The sequence below is a fragment of the Felis catus genome, chromosome A1 (assembly GCF_018350175.1).
Source record: "Felis catus isolate Fca126 chromosome A1, F.catus_Fca126_mat1.0, whole genome shotgun sequence".
Taxonomy (NCBI): domain Eukaryota; kingdom Metazoa; phylum Chordata; class Mammalia; order Carnivora; family Felidae; genus Felis; species Felis catus.
In genome coordinates this window covers 171,434,180-171,452,881 of record NC_058368.1, presented here as the reverse complement: position 1 = coordinate 171,452,881, position 18,702 = coordinate 171,434,180, and the positions used below count along the sequence as shown (strand labels likewise).

General features: G+C 40.2%; 1 protein-coding gene, 1 long non-coding RNA gene and 1 other non-coding gene across 7 annotated transcripts in view; 2 read left to right on the top strand and 1 right to left on the bottom strand.

The window, feature by feature from the left end:
- Positions 1–13,961, top strand: part of EPB41L4A (erythrocyte membrane protein band 4.1 like 4A) — a 248,884-nt gene extending 234,923 nt beyond the window's left edge. For 4 of the 5 annotated variants that reach the window (XM_019838062.3, XM_019838060.3, XM_019838056.3 and 1 more), the window contains 5 exons: positions 5,612–5,659; positions 6,199–6,267; positions 7,519–7,629; positions 8,660–8,741; positions 11,848–13,961. In XM_019838062.3, the coding sequence (XP_019693621.2) occupies positions 5,612–5,659; positions 6,199–6,267; positions 7,519–7,629; positions 8,660–8,741; positions 11,848–11,982 (445 nt within the window). In that variant the 3' untranslated portion in view covers positions 11,983–13,961. The remainder of the gene's footprint in view (positions 1–5,611; positions 5,660–6,198; positions 6,268–7,518; positions 7,630–8,659; positions 8,742–11,847) is intronic. The other variant, XM_019838064.3, reaches the window with a different exon arrangement.
- Positions 13,962–14,935: 974 nt separating this feature from the next.
- Positions 14,936–15,069, bottom strand: LOC111557018. The gene has a single exon (XR_002736753.1). It is a non-coding gene; the product is annotated as a small nucleolar RNA SNORA13 (small nucleolar RNA).
- Positions 15,070–15,957: 888 nt separating this feature from the next.
- LOC109502629 overlaps positions 15,958–18,702 on the top strand; it is a 306,029-nt gene continuing 303,284 nt past the window's right edge. Inside the window, exons 1-2 of the long non-coding RNA XR_002161354.3 lie at positions 15,958–16,184; positions 16,598–16,717. This is a non-coding gene — a long non-coding RNA (uncharacterized LOC109502629). The remainder of the gene's footprint in view (positions 16,185–16,597; positions 16,718–18,702) is intronic.

Genomic DNA, 18,702 nt, shown 5'->3' with positions numbered 1-18,702 from the left:
ATAGCTGATATGACCAAAATGCAGTTAAAGAAATTCCAAGTGAAAAAAAAATCTATTTGAAGAGTAGTTCATTCAGAAGTTACTCTACCTCCTTGGTAAAAAGCAGACTGAGAAGGAGAAAGGACATAGGAAGAGCAACTGGAAAACCTCTGGGGTGGGCTAGGTGTAAGAGGTGGTTTTAGCTCAGAAATGAAGAGAAGTGGATGAAAACACATTTTGGAAGCAGTGCTGGCGGATTTGGGAGTGTGACAGGTATTTTGCATGAATTTGCAATCTGGGACTGATGGGTGGAGCGGGAAGTCACGAGGTTTTACTGAGGTGGGTGAGATGGGCTGGAGATGTGTGTGGAGAGAGTGTCAAGATTTTTGTTTTGTTAGGTTTGAGAAACCAAGTGTGTAATCAAATGGAAATGTCAAGTAGGCAACTGGATAAAACTGTTACAACTCTGCAAGATGATGGAATACCTACCTTATATGGACAAACTGAGCTCTCTTTCATTTGAGCTATGACATTAAAAACCTGAGGTTTGTTAACAACTAAGAAAGTTATTTGCTGGGTGCCATTGTCAGACCTCTGCTTTCTGGGCCTCCCCAATGTTAGCTTACTGCCTAATCTCCATGAACTCCCAGTGTCATCTCTACAAACAGATAATACCATTTTCATATTGCTGAAAATTCAAGTCCTATATGACAAGTACCTGTGATATCATACTTGGGATTACAGTTACTATAATAAGTTCTCTAGGTCTTGGGCAATCTCTAGAAATGCTGTAAGGTACTGATTTTTTTCCCTTGAGATAAAGAGGAGGTGAGATGTGAAGAGAGCGGGGTGGGGCCAACTCAAATGAAGATTATAATTTGGTTCTGTGCAAATTTAGGAACCACTACTGCTTTTTTCTTAATGTTTTTTTTTTTAATTAAAAAAATTTTTTTTTTTTAATTTTAGAGAGAGAGAGACAGGGAGAAGGGGAGAGGGAGAGAGAGAGAATCCTAGGCATGCTCCACGCTCAGTGCAGAGCCCAGCCCAATGCCGGGCTTGATCCCACGACCCTGGGATAATGACCTGAGCCAAAACCAAGAATCAGATGCTCAACTGACTGAGCCACTCAGGCACCCCAAGAATCGCTACTGCTTTTTTAAAAAATGGTAACATGACTAGAGCAGGATCTGAGAAAGTAATTAAAATTGTTCTTAACATATAATTAACATTTCAGATATACAGTAAACCACTTAACTGTCAATTACTCCCATATTCTTAATTCCTACTACCGTGTCAATAAATTGCTATATGGACATATATTCACTGAGGGTTTAGAATGCTATAATACATCATTCACATGATTCATTCATTTTATTTTTCAAATTTACAATAAAAAGCTAGAAAATTTTGTGTATTATAAATGCCAGAGACATACAATAGTATAAAATACAAACCCCCTCTCTCCTAAAACACATTAAACTAAAATATCATTGGATCTCATCTAGGAAAATGTTGAGAAGTACCGTTCTTTCTAGTACATTTTGAAGCTGCATTGCCATGACATTCTTGTTTACTTATCATTAGAAACTTTTGGTGAAAATGCTTTTCTATATTAGTAAAACTTTACTCATTGGTATATTCGGAAGAGGCAATGAAGCTGAAACAATAGTTCTCATAGGTTCAACTTGTGTGTGTGAGAAGGCTCATGCTCCCTCTGGTGGTGGTAAGGTCTCACTATTTTTATTCAAAAATAATTGATGTGAAGATGGGATTGTCAGGGTGAAGTGATGTTCCCATTAAAGACAAAACAGAAGTCTGATTCCTCAGAGATTTAGCATGTAGGTTCTGGAAGTGACTCCTTGAATGATCTTCAGTAGCCAGGTTGCTGAGCCCTGTGGCTTCCTAATCCTTCTTTAATTCTGACAGAGGGAGGGAAGGAGTGGAAGATTAAGCTTTCTCTTAATCGTGTCCATTCTGACCACTCAGGAATATGATGAGGAATTAATGAGATATTTGTTAAGGGCTTTGGATTTTTAAAATAAAGATGTTTTATAAACTTACAGTTTTCTTAGTAACATTTTCAAGTCTAAATTTCCTTTTAGAACAGCGTTCAGTGGTAAGGTCACAAAAGCATGAAGTCAAATGCTACCTCGTTTATTTTTTAGTTTATTATAGTATATAAAAATATAGTGTATTGTATCCCATGGTATAACATATAGTGTTTTCTAGTTAATATAATTGTAACGTTAGGGAGATGTAAAAGACTATATGCAGTGATGGGGTTTAAACACTGTAGATTTAACAAGTGTTGTTCTTAGAGTTTTGGAAGAAAGGAGATGATGATTCTAAATGATGTCTCATCAAAGCTAATTTCTCTGAAAAATGAATATTTATATCGGGCTGTTGGTATCAGGTGTAGATGAGGGATGTTTTGTTTTTGAAAAATATGGGACTAATATTGAACTTCATGTGTATTATATATATATATGCTCTATTTCCTTAGGAACTTATTTGGAGAGTTCAAATAAAACATCTGCATAATTACGAGCCCTTTAATTAAGAAAAATGGCTGTCAAAATCCCACAGCTTTCTAAATTCACAAAATGATGTTGAGCTGCAGATAATGAAATCATCCTAAATTATTGATTAAATGTGTGCAGATGTAAGCATAAGAATAATACATTCCTCATTAGCATGTTGCCTGTATTTACATTTGTTAAATCACAGGTGGTCTAGCAATTGGAGGAAATTGTTTTTTTTGTTTTTGTTTTTGTTTTTTTTGTTTTTAGCTTTGGAACTTCTCCCTGACATAAAGCTGCTTGAAACTGCTGGGCATTTCAGAACTCAGTAACTTAAACATGACAATCGTAGATGCTTATTGTAGATGCTATAGAACTTAAACATCTAGACTAAATTCCTGAATCTTTTAGGACCAGTATTTATGGCTCCAAGGACTAATGTTCCCATTTGGGTTAAGGTAACATTTCTGCTAATTCTTACAAGATGGGAATGAAAGGTATTGCCTGTGGAATTGCAACAATAGTAATTTTTTAAACCATGGAAATATTTTTATGTTTTTCTTTTTTGATACCTAAAGTTAGAAATTCTCTTGACCATGACAGTGTGAGCCAGCTTGGGATTCCGTCTCCCTCTCTCTCTGCCCCTCTCCTGCTTGTGCTCTCTCTCTCTCAAAAATAAATAAACTTAAAAAAAATTCTCTTGACTAAAAATAAATCAGAAAAGATAGGTAAGTATGAATAATAACATTACCTGCAATTCCAGCACTCAGAAATATCCAGTTATCAAGTGTTTTGTATGTTGCTTATATTCATCATCTCTCTCTCACTAGCCTGATATGGTGGTCATGGGGGACAGGCACATCCTACTTGCCCCTCATTGCTTTTTCTTATTCTCCCTTCCTCTTTCCTCAAAGCACTCGGTTTTGAATCTCAGGCCATCAAATTATACCACTCCTTGTGTATGCGTCCCTTACCTCATTATTTGAAGATTTAGTTCCTGCTTTGCTATTATTCTCTCCGACACTGTGTCAGTAATCACATAATGGATCTCTACAGTGACCTGGCCTCACAGTTCCTCCACCCAACCATAACTACTTTACTTTCAGGTCAAACCTTTGACCAATTATTTCCAGTTTCGGGCAGTTTTGCGCCCCATGGGACATTTGGCAATGCCTGGAGACATTTTTGCTTGTCACAGTGGGGAGGTATTACTGACATCATGGGCAGAGACCATAGGGCTACTAATCATCCTACAACGCATAGGACAGCCCTCTCCAGCAAAGAATTATTTGACCCAGAATGTCAATAGTGTTGAGATTGAGAAACCCTCTTCAACTCAAAGATAGCCTTACTATTGCACCTTCAGAGATAAGAATGATTTTCAATAGAATGGCTTCCTAACCTAGATATTCTGTAATACTTAAGACTATTGGGTGACCCTCTCTGACAATTAGATGCTGATGTATAGGTAAAGCAGAACCATCTTTTCTCTGAGAATAGTATAAATAGCTTAGTGCTTTTTAGTATTAGCACCTTCTCCGGAAGTATCATTTAAAGTATTGTCTAGTGAATCACACCAGCCAAACATAGGAAAGGCAGATTCCTTACAGAAAATCCTTCCAAAGAAGCATTTCTTAAGACGTAAAAAAAAAAGTGTATAGGGGCATCTGGGTGGCTCAGTGACTCTTGATTTTGGCTCAGGTGACAATCTCATGGTTCATGGGATCGAGCCCTGCATCAGGCTCTGTGCTGACAGTGTAGAGCCTGCTTTGGATTATCTCCTTCCTCTCTCCCTGCCCCTCCCCTCTCTCTGTCTCTCATGCTCTGTCTCTCAAAATAACCTTTAAAAATTTTTTTTAAGCATATAATTTTATTATATAACAAAATCAACATTTAACAATATCACATTTTTACATTTGAGACCAAGGCTTCATCCCCTCCCCTTATCTTCCATGTTTTGACTCCTTTTGAATTGGTTAAAAGGCCTTTACAGATTTTTTTTCCATAAAGGAAAAAGCCACTTAGTCAATTTAATTGCTAGAAAGTAGCTTATTGTATTCTGTGGTCTCAGAAAGTCCTACCAGAATGCCTCAGTGGTGCCTTATTACTGAGAAAAATGAAAACAATGATAATATCATATGTTGAAAGTGATATTGAGCCCAAAAATGCTGATACAGATTATGAACGTAAAATTCCACAGGACAGAGTATTGCTGTGGCTTTGCGTAGCACCAGGCCTTTTAATTGTTAGGTTTTGCGTCCTTTCTTTGGGCCTTTATTAGGCCTTGGTTCTATTGAAAGGACTAACGAAAGCTTTTCATTTTCTCACTAGGAAAAAAAATCATTCTGTGGCAACACTTGCAGTGATAATAGATTTCTAGTATTCATTGCTATTGTGGGGAGGGTGAACACATGGATAAAGACTTGAAATTTCTCATTCTAGGAAATTAAAAGTAGTGGTATAATTTCTACTCAGGGATTTTTGGAGATTTGTGGGGTATGTAGATTCGGATGGAGAAGGGCATACAGAGGTGACAGTATAAGCCACACATAGATCCCAGCATTTCTGGGCCCATGCTCTGGCCCAGAAACACAACATGAGATGTAGTATGAAAGGTAGGTAGGTCACTGGCACAGTGTGCCAGCCTGGGCTGTCCCACCATTCCCTTTTCCCTGTGGTTGCTGCTTCTACTAGGTAATCACAGATCATGTTGGGAATCTTTCCTATTAATAGAATCAGGATGAGTTCTTTGCCTTTACTTAGAAATAGCCAGAAGGACCAGAAACAGAAGCCCTGAATCATCTTCACTGTAAAATCACCAGTGGAGGGTGTGTGGATTTGCTCTTCAAGTTCTAGGCTCTTTCATCAGATAAAGCCTTGGCTGTGGCTGGGTTTTATGTGATTTTTTTCAGTAGTACTAGCAGATAAATTATCTTGTATCTTTATGCTATCCCACATTGGCTCTCCCTGCCCAGTCTTTCGTTGTCTGGTCCCAGCTGGCAAATAAGAACTTCACAGTCTGAAAACTATTAATGTAGCTCGGCTAAAGTTAGCTGTTAGATTTTTCGATGAAGCATGTTTGCAGAGATGAGTGGTGTTTTTTCTATTTATAGGAGGAGCCCTGATATCCAAGCAAAAGAAGAGTTATGGAAGCATATTCAGTAAGTACTGATTTTTTTCTTCCTCTTCTTGTTTCAGCCTCTGGCTGAAGCCTGTCACATAGTCTTTCTTCATTGCCATCATTATGTGGAACATGGGACTCACAGCGGTGGTGCCTTCCCGTGCCAGCAGCCCCTCTACAGGTAGCCCTGACATCTTCTCTCTTAAGGCCAGTTAGCCTCACCTGTAAATGGCCTCAGGACAATGTTTTACAAATAAATACCAGGGAAAACAGATTCAGAAGGAAAAAAGATACTACGGGGGAGAGAAGCAGATCTTTTGTAAAGAAATGATGGATGGAAGAGTCGTCTACATTCCAGTTATAGAAAAACTGGAAAAAAGGTAGAAGAGCCACAGAAAAGGTTTTTCCCCCCATTTTTCCTTGAATACATACTAGGTTTTTAATCTTTGCTCCTGGCTTATATTTCTCTTAGTTTTACTAATACTGTGTTTGGGGATAAGGTTAGGAAGGAAAAACTCACCTGCCAGTTGTATTTCTATCAGCTTCATAAATTTAATTTTCTTGCTCATTCCCTTCTAGAAAGGAACTTGTGGATCCTTCTGGTTTGTCTGAAGAACAATTAAAAGAGATTCCATACACTAAAATAGAGTGAGTATGTCTTTGAAAATCTTGTCACAAAAGTTTTATTAGTACTTATAAGTGAATAGTCCATTCTTAGTTTCCGGTGGTATTCTATGAAGGGCTTTGTCTTTACATTTTAACTAAAATTAAAACTGTAGGAAAGGGGGTGCCTGAGTGGCTCAGTCTGTTAAGCATCTGACTTCGGCTCAGGTCATGATCTCACGGTTTGTGAGTTCGGTCAGGCTCTGTGCTGACAGCTCAGAGCCTGGAGCCTGCTTCAGATTGTGTGTCTCCCTCTCTCTCTCTGCCCCCTGGCTTGCTTGCATTCTGTGTCTCTCCCTCTCAAAAATAAACATTAAAAAAAAAAACTGTAGAGAAAGAGGTAGAAAATGGTGTATTAAAGCTAATTGTTATTTTGCACTACAATCACAATCATATTTTAACTGCCAGTTTGTATGAAGTGGGTACACGGGAGCTTTTGATAATTAATGTGTTCTAAAACCTAAGTTCTTTTTTTAAGGGATTCATTGATTGGTAATAATGTTTCTTTTTATTCACTACAAGATAGATGTGTTGGCCCTGAATCCTGCCACATTAGCCCATAGAACTAGCACATTGAATGTGCTCCATGGAAGCGTAACAGGATTCCCTAATCACCATTCAGTGTAGGATGCAGCAGAAGATGATCTATTTACTCTGTTTTCTGCCCTGCTGTAATTGGTAAAGAGAAAGGGTGTGTGGCAGTGGGGGGTTATTTCCTTGCTTTATTTCCGTCTGTAACCCATGCTTTCTTCCCACTCTGGTCAAACTGCAGGTTTGTACACACTCTCCCCAACTCCCCTTCCTACCACCCCCTCATCTTTGGCCAAAGATTGAATTCTTAATGACAGGCTAATTAGCTAGGATAAGGACTAGCTATTTCCTCATAGGAATGCCATTTGTCTGCGTTACAGATTTTTTTTCTTTCACACTACTGGAAAAAATTCAACTGTAGGGAATAGTTTCATTAGAATTTTTCATTAAAAAACTACACACTCATGTGCATACAAATAATAGAGCTTCATTTTCATGTAAATGAAATGGTCACGTAAACGGTCAAGAGGGCAGTTTTCTGTTAGCTCGTGAAAGTGAAGCCACTTAGGCTTTCTAAGCTCAGAGGGATCATGTTCTTTTTAAATTCTTGAAGTCATTCCTTTGTGGTTTCCATATTAAGGAAAAATTCCAAATTATCCTCTTCTGACTTCTGGTTTATTTCCATGTTTTTGGTTGCTTATTCAGGACTCAAGGTGACCCAATCCGCATCAGGCATTCCCATTCACCGCGAAGTTACCGCCAGTATCGCAGGTCTCAGTGTTCAGATGGAGAGCGATCTGTTCTCTCGGAGGTGAAGTAAGTGGGCAAGCTTGAGTACATTATTACTTGCAGGGCTCCAGTTCTGGAACAGCACAGTACAGTAGGACTTTCTGCAATGATGGAAATGTTCTGTATCTATAACTGTTAAGTATCTGAAAGATGGCTAGTGTGACCGAGAAACTGAAAATTTAATATTCTTAATTAAATGTAAGTAGCCCTGTATGGCTAGTGGCTACCATATTGGACAGCACAGATCTAGACCATACTTAGCCTGAATCATGGTACCTCTAAGCTATGCACTGAAACTTTTACAAGAAAAAAAAATGCATTAACTATTCTATTGTGAATAATGCATCCTTATTTGAGAAACGGTGTATGTTTCTTTTTGATCTGATGACATTTTCTTTTACTATAGCAAATATCGTATGTTGTAGTTATTTGTTATTCAGTTTTTCTTTTGAGGAAAGTGACTGTATTTCACAATATAGTCGCAAGAGGTGCTATATTTTAAATGAATATGTTAATGAAATAATTATGTATCATGTACTTGGTATTGCTGGGTAGGAATGTTAATCATTTAACTCTGAATTAAGGCTCAAAATTTTGATAAACATTAATAAGTTGGGACATAAGCTAGCCCAGCCGAGAGAGTTATAGGCCAGGTTTTGTTTATTTTTTGTTTGTAAAATGTAGAGCATGGCTATTTATAGCTACATAGGTTTATAGAAAAAGAATAAATGGCCACAAATGCTTCTTTGGAAACAAATCGAAAGGCCATTTATACATGTCACAGTAACTAGAGCACATGGGAACCACACTAATGTTTTACTCTTGGTTCTTCTATGATTTTGAGCAAGTCAAAACCTTGCTCAACTTAATGCAAAGCCTGCCCAACTTAATGCAAAAACATTTATTAAACATCTCTCCGTGTAAAGTATTGTGGTAGGTACTCTTAAGGAGTATAAAGGTACATCAAACATGTTTTCTATTCTGTAGTTCTCTTCCACCTCAAGTTGTGATTCTAGGTACTATCTCAATTGTTAATTCTAAAACAAATCCTCTGCAGTTCAAAAACAGATCTTGTACCTCCACTTCCTGTGACACGTTCTTCAGATGCTCAGGGTTCTGGTGGCTCCACAGTTCATCAGGTTGGTAATAATAAAGTTTTAAGGTATTGGTATTGATGAAAATTTTTGAGAAGCACTTTTCTGAAAGTTCTTTTGGGGAAATAGGGCAATGAATCTCTAACCTCATTCTGAGATTCTATAATTTAAAAAGAAATTATACAAAACGTGGAAGGAGGGTTACATGATCAAGACAAGGCACAACATGGGAAGAGTTAAGTTAGAAGTGAGAGCTAGAGCTAGTGCAAGGTCTCAAATAGTCTGATCCTTGGAGCAAAGCCAAGGATAACGAAAATAAATGGTAAGATTATTTGAAACCAGAGCAAAGAAACAATAGCTTCACTAATTAAAAAAAAAAAAAATTCTTTGATATTTTTTGAGCCAGAGAAGCGAGAAAGTGGTAGACTTAGAGCAGGCACATGTTCTATTATTGATGGCAGACAGAATTACTCAAGTCCTATTTCATTTGTCTTCTCCATCAAAGAAAATTACTTTTGTTCTGGAAATGTTTTAAATAATGTGGTTAAAAGGGAATTCAAGGACAGAGTAAAGTTATCTGTCTGCCTTAATAAAATCAATTTACTCAGCTGGATTAGATCTATCAGGGGAGCACTCTAACAAACATATTGCAGCAAGGTGTTTGACACCATCTCTTATGGTAAATCAGAGAAAAAAAGGCTGTGTGAGATCATTGGGTGGATTTAGGTCTACTTAAACCATCACTCTAAGAACAAAGTTGATGTTTATAATGGGTCATTGTCCACCCGTTGTTTGTAGTGATGTGGTGTTCATTAGATCCTCCATCCCTTTGGAACGCAATTCTAACTACTGTCTCCCATAAAAAGGCATGTAAACACAGTTTTATATGTAAATCCAGGGAGTTTATGGACAATCTAAGAAAACTGACTCCAGTGGTACAGGTTATGCACTGCCCTTTGTTACTCCAGATTCATTTTTGTCATTGACTTAAGCAGGGTCAGAAACGCCTGTACTAATTTATGTTAGATTTCCTGGGAAGAGATTCTGAGATGGAGGTTTACATGGAGGAACTTTATTGGAAAGCATAAGGACCAACACTTGTTGGGATGAGAGAGAAAGCCAAATGTTGAATGGTGTAGTATTCTCCGAATAAAGCATCAGCTGATTCCACAGGGAGCTCTAGAGCTGAGAGGGCCTATCGGATCTCTCCCACTTGGCCTTTACACATAGACACTCACCATGTAACAAGTCATTTGTTGAAGGGTGCCCTAAGGAGGGGGCTGTCTTCAGCTGAAGGTAGTTCCTGGGGGAGGGCTCAGTTTTTTAGCCTTAAATCAGCCAACACTCCCAGCAGCTGGGGGAGTGAATGCCTCAGTCCTGAATGGAGGACTGGATGATTAGTTACTACATCCAATAACATCTTCCTCATTTTTGATTAGGTAGATCTGGAAGAGCCAATAGGTTGTGCAAACAATTGTTTCAAGTCAATAGTATTTTAAAAATTTATATTCAAGATTAGGAGTTTAGGCTTTGCATTCAGATTGACCTGCATTTGTGTCTCCTTGTCTCTGCATACCACTTGTGTGACTTTGAGCAAACCGTGTAACTTGTAAACTTCAATTTCTATGCAACGTAAATAACCTGTCAGGGTTATTGTGAGGATAAACAGGCAGTGATTTTTCAGAACTTTCTGTCTTAAAATTTAAAGTTGGATTCAGCACAAAGAATTTTATTGTACTTTCGCTCTTCCAACTACCCTAGACTCCCTGATCACCATCACTAAGGAATCGCAGGAAACTTCTGCACATTGAAATAGTTCTCACTTTTCTGCATACAACAGCTCACATGCATCTACGGATCAGTGTGGCACTGATTCAAAGCTGGTCTCTGTGACATCTCTTTGAATTCAACAAATACCTAATAAGCACATTAGATAGGCACTGGTTGGGTAGTCAGTAAACTACAGCCTATGGGCTAAATCCAGCCTACCTGTTTCTGTATGGCCTAGGAGCTAATAAATTGCTTTTACATTTTTTAAGGGTTAAGGGGTGGGGGGGGGGCACAACATGCAACAGCAACCAGATGTAGTCTACAATTAGGCCCTTCTGAGAAAAATGTTCAGACTCCTGGCCTAGACATAGAACACATAAAAGTTAACAAAATCATTAGGGAAGCATTATGAAGAAACCAAGGGCTCAGTTAGAAAATCAACAGGTCAATTTGACAATAAATTTCATATACTGAAAAAAAAATAAAAGAAAATCAACAGGTGACTTTACAGAAATAGGGTGGTCCAAGAAAGTTAACTCAGAAACCGATGACAGAAATAGGGTGACCAGTGATCTCAGGAACTGATGTATAAAGCTGGAAACTTGCAGAGTAGGAGCCACCCAGGTGCAGATGGAAGAGCAAGAGAGAAGTCTGTAAAGGTCCTGGGGGTGTTTGAGCCAAGACCAGTGTGCTCAGAGTGTGGAGGAGGATGGGGACAGATTTCGCAGGGCTTTATTCTAAGTGCCAAAAGGAAACCACTGATGTGGTTGCCACATGGAGAAAGGACTTGAATGACACTGGGAAGCAGGGAAGTTGCATTTCCCAAGTTCTGTCATGGTGCCAGAGTTCTGGTAGTGGTATGGCTTGTCTACACCTCACTTCCTTTTTTCATGCAGAAGGCTGGTAAAGGTGGGATGAATCATGGACTCTCACTTTATTTTCTTAAGATATGCAGGCAGAGACCGGTTTTACTGTAAAGTGACTTACAAGGTACTGCTTGTTTTAGGTGACCTCCCAGCAACTTTTCTCTTGCCGTATTAGCTTTCCATTCTTCACATACACTGTCCTTCCCCTACCTCTCAGATTATCCAGACATCTTCCATTTCAGAGGTCTCACACTTTAAAATTATCTTGATTCAACCTGAGAGTCTGGTTTAGGAATGACTAGAAATATTTAGCTGAGTGATTTAGGACTAATTTTCATGCATTTAGTGTATTATGCATGTTAGAATCAGACTTAACTTTACAATCTTCATGTCATAACCAGGGTATTTGTTGAACAGCTTTTGATACTATGAACCTTAATTTCTGATGTATTAATAAAGTTGATTTGGCCATTTTCTTCTCTGAATCTTTATCTTTTGAATGTATTTTCTTCTAGAGAAGAAATGGATCTAAAGATAGCCTGATTGAAGAAAAATCTCAGACATCTACAAGCAATCTGACTGGAAAACACATAGCAAAAACAGTGAAAACTGTCCAAGCTTCACGCCTCAAGATGGACTTGATCCAGTGAAGGGCCGGAGAATAGGGGTGGGAAGGGTGTGTGTGTGTGCCACCTTTACTTTCAAACTGTGAATTATTCAAATATCTTGGACCTGCAGAAAGTGTTTCTTCAGAAAAAAAATGGGAGTCTGTTGCATCTTCTAAATGTTTAACAGTGTATTTGTGCTGAAGGGCCTTTTTATTTGGCAACTCAAAGAAGGGCTGAGAAAACTCATGCCTTGATGCCCTATTTTCCTTCCTGGAAACTCCAGTTATCTTGTGTCCACAACCAAGATCAGGTGGTTCTGATCAAAGGTCTGGAATCCTAGTGTGCAGCTGCCTAGCTAGGTACACGAAGTGGACAAAAAGGTTCTTCCCAACTCTAGGTGGATCTCAGCCTGTGCACAGATGTATGAAGACTGAGATCTCACTTTCAGACTGAAGTTTTTATTCATATAAATGTTCTTTGTAATACTGTATTTTGTGGCATTAAGTCCCACTGGTTATTTACAAATGTAAAAAGCTTTTTAAGTGTTGCTTTGAATTTCTAGTGTCCTTGTGTTTTCAAAAAAAAAAAAAAGAAAATGCTATGTGTAGATTTCAGTTGACCTCCGTTTATAAATTCATGAAACCCAACCTCAAATGGTCTCTCCATCCTGCCTGGCTATCTTAACTCCCACCCCCAAAGAGGAGTTCATCTGAGGATGACTTTGCCACTGATACTCCTGCAGGACATTATCTCCCTACCCACAAACTTTCCAGCTGTCATCAACACTAATCCTTCCTTTCCTCCTGTCCCTGCACCTGTGTTTTGGAACCCACTCTCCTTCAGCCTTCTTGTCCCTGTCCACTTCCTGTCAGCTAGATCCTTGCCATTTGGTTTTAAACTATTAACTCTCCCATCTAAAAAAAGGAAAATAAAAGCCAACCAACTTTTCCAACCACAAATCCCTCTCCAGCTACTATTTTCCTCTCCCATTCCAAATTTCTCAAAAGGATTATCTGCAGCTGGTGTCAATTCTTCTAATCCCGACTGTAAACTGTTAAGATCCTCCTCCACTACACACCTTACGCTAAAATCACCTGTCACCAAATCCCAAAGGTAACTTTAGGCTGCCCTGCCATATTTTTAGTGCAGTATTTCATTGTTTGCACTGTTCTGACCATCTTTTACTGCTCTTCAGTAAGATGCTATTCTACCTCATCAATTAGTTTCCCAGAGCTTAGTCCTCTTCCTCTACCCCAGGTGGATCTCATTTATGCCCATAGCCTTAAGGTTTATTTCCATAGCTTAGTCTTTCTGCCAGGCCACTTAGATTTTTCAAAGGCAATCCCAGTTCAACAGTTTAAAATGCTGCTCCCTGGATTCAGGACCACTACCATGTGAATGTGCAAAACTACACACATAGCAATCATTAGACACCTCCCCTATTACCAAGTCCTGTTAGCTCTGCTCTCTATAGCTTAATGATCTCCAAATTTTGCTACCACCCTGGTCCAAGGTGGTCCTCTCTTGCTTCAACAACTGGCCCACCTGCATCTCCTTTTTTACACATGACAACTATAAAATTTCCCCTTGCTTTAAACAGAGCCCTATGTGGTCCGTTGTTTTACCTGCTCAGGCTCATTTTGTAACACCCATGGGCTCCCGTAATAGCCACCTTCAAGCCTCATTAAGCACTCAACTCTTATCTAAATCAGGACGCTTAAGACGGAAAGTAACGACAACTGTCACAAACCTGTATCTTTCCTAGGCCAAGGCCTCTGCATATGCCATTCCCAACTTTGCCTTGCAAAAATGATAACTGCCCTTAATCTCAACTGCTTTCTCAGGTTTCCTTGGTCAACTCATGAATGAGACTTGTCTCACAAAGGCAGTTTCGTATCTGTGATGATATTTCTGCCATTCAACTCTAAGCTTCCAAAGGGAGGGACTGTGTTTTGCTCACCCTTGTGTTCCCACCTCCGAGTACGTTACTGAAAAACTCAATAAATGTTTCAATGCCCAAAGACTATTTGTTCTTTCCTACAAAGTTGAGGTGGAGGGTAAAAAAAAAAAAAAAAAAAAAAAAAAATGCAGTGACAATGTAAAACACACCTGTGACCTAAAAACCAACTACTCTAGTTCACCAGGCCAGGCACTGAAAGCAAGCACTTAGTTCTCCATAACTGGTAGCTCTGAATATCAATCTTAGCTGAGATTAAACCATTCTCAAGTTCCAGGGGCGGGGAGGATAGAAACCCTCCCTTTCCCTTTGATCTTTCAAAAGAATGCTATTTGCTGGCAGTTAATTAATACACAAACCTCCAAGAAGCACAAGGAAATATTTATTCATAGCCCCACTATTTTAAAGGTAGATTTATGGACAGTTCCAAAACAGTTGTTTTAGTACCCCCTCAGACTCCTGGGAATTTTAAATGATCCAAGCAACTCTTGTCAAGATTTCCTGTGATGGTTTTGAATTCATCAAGGACATCCTAAAAGACAAAATAAAGCACTGAATTTGACATATATTCACGTGCATCAAACATTAAAAGCTTCATAATAAAACTCAGTATATCCTTCTGAATTGCATTTTGGACTCAGCTTTAAACGTCCACATAAAACCTGAGATTTGGCAAGTGTTGGAAATTTAGTTACTACACAAAGAAACACGTATTTTAAAATTCCGAAACTAAGCTGGGAACAGGCTTTCCTATTTGCCGTTAACTTCACCTTCTTTACACGTTGCAGTACTAATTTAATACCCATTAAAGCAACCCAACCTAGAAGTTTGCATTACAAATAACTGTTTTAAGACAGCACTACAACACCATCATCCTACCTTAGGTCACCCTTGGTGCCCCAGGACAGAATTCAGCTAGCAGCAGGATATGCTTCAAGCATCCGTCTTTCACCTGAACAAAATGTAGTTAAAAACTGCTTAAGAGAAACTATACGCTTAAGACTCAAGATCACACGTGTCAACTAATGTAAAAGCATAAACTGTTACTTGTGCAGCTCCTACGCCAAAGATACCAAATTCAAGGGCAGGAAAAGGCTGCAAAGTGTTTAGTTTACGCCTTTTTTGACACCACATTCACTAGTTTCCAAAAGTGAACGGGCAACACAAAGGCTACGAGAAACCTACCCAAGGACTGCTCTATCTATGGCACAAAGTTGCTGACCCCATAATGTACTGTTCTGTGGATGAGCTCAAAGGTGATTAATACCAGCTGTAGATTTTCTTGTACAATTCAAACCCGACTAGGTTAACAAGAACTGCAGTAGAAAGCGTTTTAAGTGGTTAAAACCTTCAAAAGCTGGGATGCAACTGGTTCCTCCTTGCACTAAATGCAAACTCACCTGCGAAGCTGCTGCCGCTCATTCGCCAAGTTCTCTATCTTGAAACAAATATCGAGATGTAAACCTTAAACGGCACTTTACTCCTATGTAGACTTGATCTCAAATGGGATATGGTAGGCATACATGCAGTTACAGGGTGAGGCCTTTCTCTTTCACGAGAAATCTGTTTCTATTAAAAATTCCCTGACACACAGTACGTGTCCAATAAACTCAAATGCACTCAAGTCCATCTTCCACTTCCTGGAGTGGGAACGCAGCCTGGGGGCCGCGTTGGGGTCTTCTGAGGTCCACGGACAACGTGGCGGAGACCAGGCCGGGCCGCTTCCCTCCACTGACTCACGGCACGGGATCCTCGGGCCCGGCACAGCGGCGAACCATATCCCATCGCCCTCAGGGCGGCCGCGCGTCCCTGCTCAGCGCCTGAGCCCTTCGGAAACCGAGATACCCCGCGTCCCCCAACCCCGCCATACCGGAAAGCGCGAAACACCTCCCCTACCCCGGAGCGCAAAAGCAGAAAAGGCCGGGGTCTCCTCCCACAATGCTTTTCTACGACTGGAAGGACCCACTGTCCGGGGAGCGCGGGGGGAATGGGCTGTACCACTGGCCGCTGCGCCCTCGCGAGACGCCGCAATGTGGCGCGAGGGCTAAGTGCCCAATGATTGGCCGTGGGGCGGGGCTCCAGGAGGAAAGAGGGCGAAGGGGCTTGGGGTCGCCGCCTCGTTTCTGCGTTGTGCGACCGGTGCTACCTTCCGGAAGGCTTTTTTCCTGTCTGGTTGTGCATCCACCTCCCTCTTTCCCAGGGTCGGGAGCATGTGGTCCGCTCTGAGCCACGGGTGTAGCTCAGAGGACTTGAGATCTCGAGTTCTTTAGTCTCCAGCTGAGGAAGAGTAAGGCGTTTCCTTCAAAGACTATTTGTAGCGTACTTAGGAAGCTTCAGGCTCTGTCCTAAATGCCTGGGAATCAGGTGTGAATGAGGACAGTGTTCCTGCCTTACGTCCTGGTTGGGCGAGAAAGGTACTAAACAGATAACATGGACACTGTAGGTCCAGACAGTGTGTTAAGTAGGGAAACAAAAGAAGGTAATGTGGTAGAGCAGCACTGTCCCATAGAAATACACTGCGGACCACGAATTCATTTTAAATGTTCAAATTGCTACAAAAAATAAAAAAATAAAAAGGAACAAATTAAATTAGTTTCCATTGTAACCCAACATGTAATCAATATAAAATCATTAGTGATTAGTGATATATATTAGTGATATATTTTGCTTAAAAGTCTGGTGTATATTTTATACTTCCAGCGCATTTCAGTTGAGACTAGTCACATTTCCAGTGCTGAGTGCTGAGAAGCAGGCCTTGGCCAGTGTGGCTGCAGGTGCCTGAGGAGTACAGAGTGGCATAAGACGCAGCGGAAGATACAGGTAGGAGCAAATCATATAAGGCTTTGTACTTGCGGTAGGAGTTGGGATTTTAGGCTGAAATTCTAGAGTTGATTAATTATTACCACAGAAGTAAAGCAGAGGTTGCTAATTGGCTTTTTGCTTGATAACCATACTCATTGAAGGGATAGAGACTGCAGTAAACCCTGCTGTGTGATAGCAAGGGGGTTTCCTTGCTCCTATAAGTCCTAGCGGAGACTTATCCAGAGACCACATGCCAGCACCTTTCCTTGTTTCTTTGAATCTTCTGAGAGAGAGGGAGAGAAAAGGAGAAAAGAAAAAGAAAATTCAAGCTCACAGCCCAGTGGTCATTACATAAGTACTAGCCTGAATGGTAACATCAACTCAGACAATGGGGACATACAGAAGGAGTAATGTGTAATGATCACAAGAAAGGAAATAACTGAGACCTTCATTAGGAAGTCACTAACATCTGGGGGAGGGAAAGGTTGGGGAAGGAGGATACCTCTATAATTTCAAGACGTTGAAGGGAACAGTGTAGTGTTCATAACAAATCTCAAGCTTGCCTTCTTGCTAGGGGAAGTCAAGGAGAGAGGAACTTCCCTTGAGCTGGAGCAGCCCCCGGACCTAGGTTTACATCCAGCTCTGACATTTGTTCTCTCAAGTAAATGACCACCTCTCTGAGCCCCAAGGTTCCTCATTTACAGGATAATAACTATACCCGTGAACCACATGTTAGTTTAAAGAATTAAGAAAGGCTTGTGGAATCATCTAGCACTGCGTAATACATCGTAACACCCAACAAATGACTCTTAGGAGCTTAGCTCTTCCTCTCATTTATCACCACCCCAGGTATGGAATCTTCTTGGGTTGAGTTCTTAAGGAAAGGACAAATATGCTTATGTTTGTCTTTTAATGGCTTGACATTTTTGCTCCTGCCTTCCTCTTTCCTGTTGTCCCCTTTATATCTCTTTCCCAAACTCTGGATGGTTTCAAGAGTAGAAAGAGGGGAGGCATTTGTTCCAGTTACTGGATTAGTGTTGTCAGGAAATCAATTCTAAATTCTTCATCTTCCTGTCTGCTTCAACCTCACACAGCCTGATAAAGAAAATCCAATAATTAAGCCAAGGCCAGCAGCAAGGACACAAGAAAAATATAGAGGATGTTTTCTACCTAGTTTTCCCACCACCCTTGCCTGCTGGGGCTGAGGCATTATTATAAGGATGTACAAGCTACAGGTAGCGATAGTGCAAACATGGAAGAAGCTGGGTTTCCTTGTGGGGTAGGCAGAATCATGGTCCACCAAATGTTCCACATCCTCCTCTCCTGAACCTGTGAATATGTGATTAATGTTAGGGACCATGAGATGAGATAAAAATCAAAGAAGAAGGCAGGGGAATTAGAGATGTGGCCGAAGAGAAGGCAGGAGAGGGACTCAACCTTCCATTGCTAGCTTTGAAACTGGAGGAAGATCTTTGAGGTCAAAGAATACAGTTTCAGCTCTAGAAGCTGGTAATGGCCCTCAGGTGACAGCAAGGACCAGGGACTTCATTTCTACAACTGCAGGAAACTGACTTCTGTCAACAACCTGAATGAGCATGGAAACAGGTTCCTTCCTGGAGTCTCCAGAAAAGAGCACAACCCTGCTGATTCCTTGATTTTAGCCAATGAGGCTCATGCCAGATTTCTGTCGACAGAGGTGTGATAATAAATTTGTGTTGTTTTAAGCTGCTAAATTTGTATTAATTTGTTATGGCAGCAAAACAAACCAACCAAACAAACTCCCTGTAAGGGGCAGAGAGTGAGAAGTGAGCTGTTTTTCTTATCCCCCTCCTTGTCCCACTCCAATTTTTTCATCAGGAGCATAAGTACAGTTTTGCAGATGAACTATGCACATTTCATTCTAACGATATGAGGTTGATGTTTGTTTATGGTGGGTGCTATAGATCCAAATTAACATCCAACAGATATTAAATAATTTGAATACTTTTTATAATTTAAAGTCA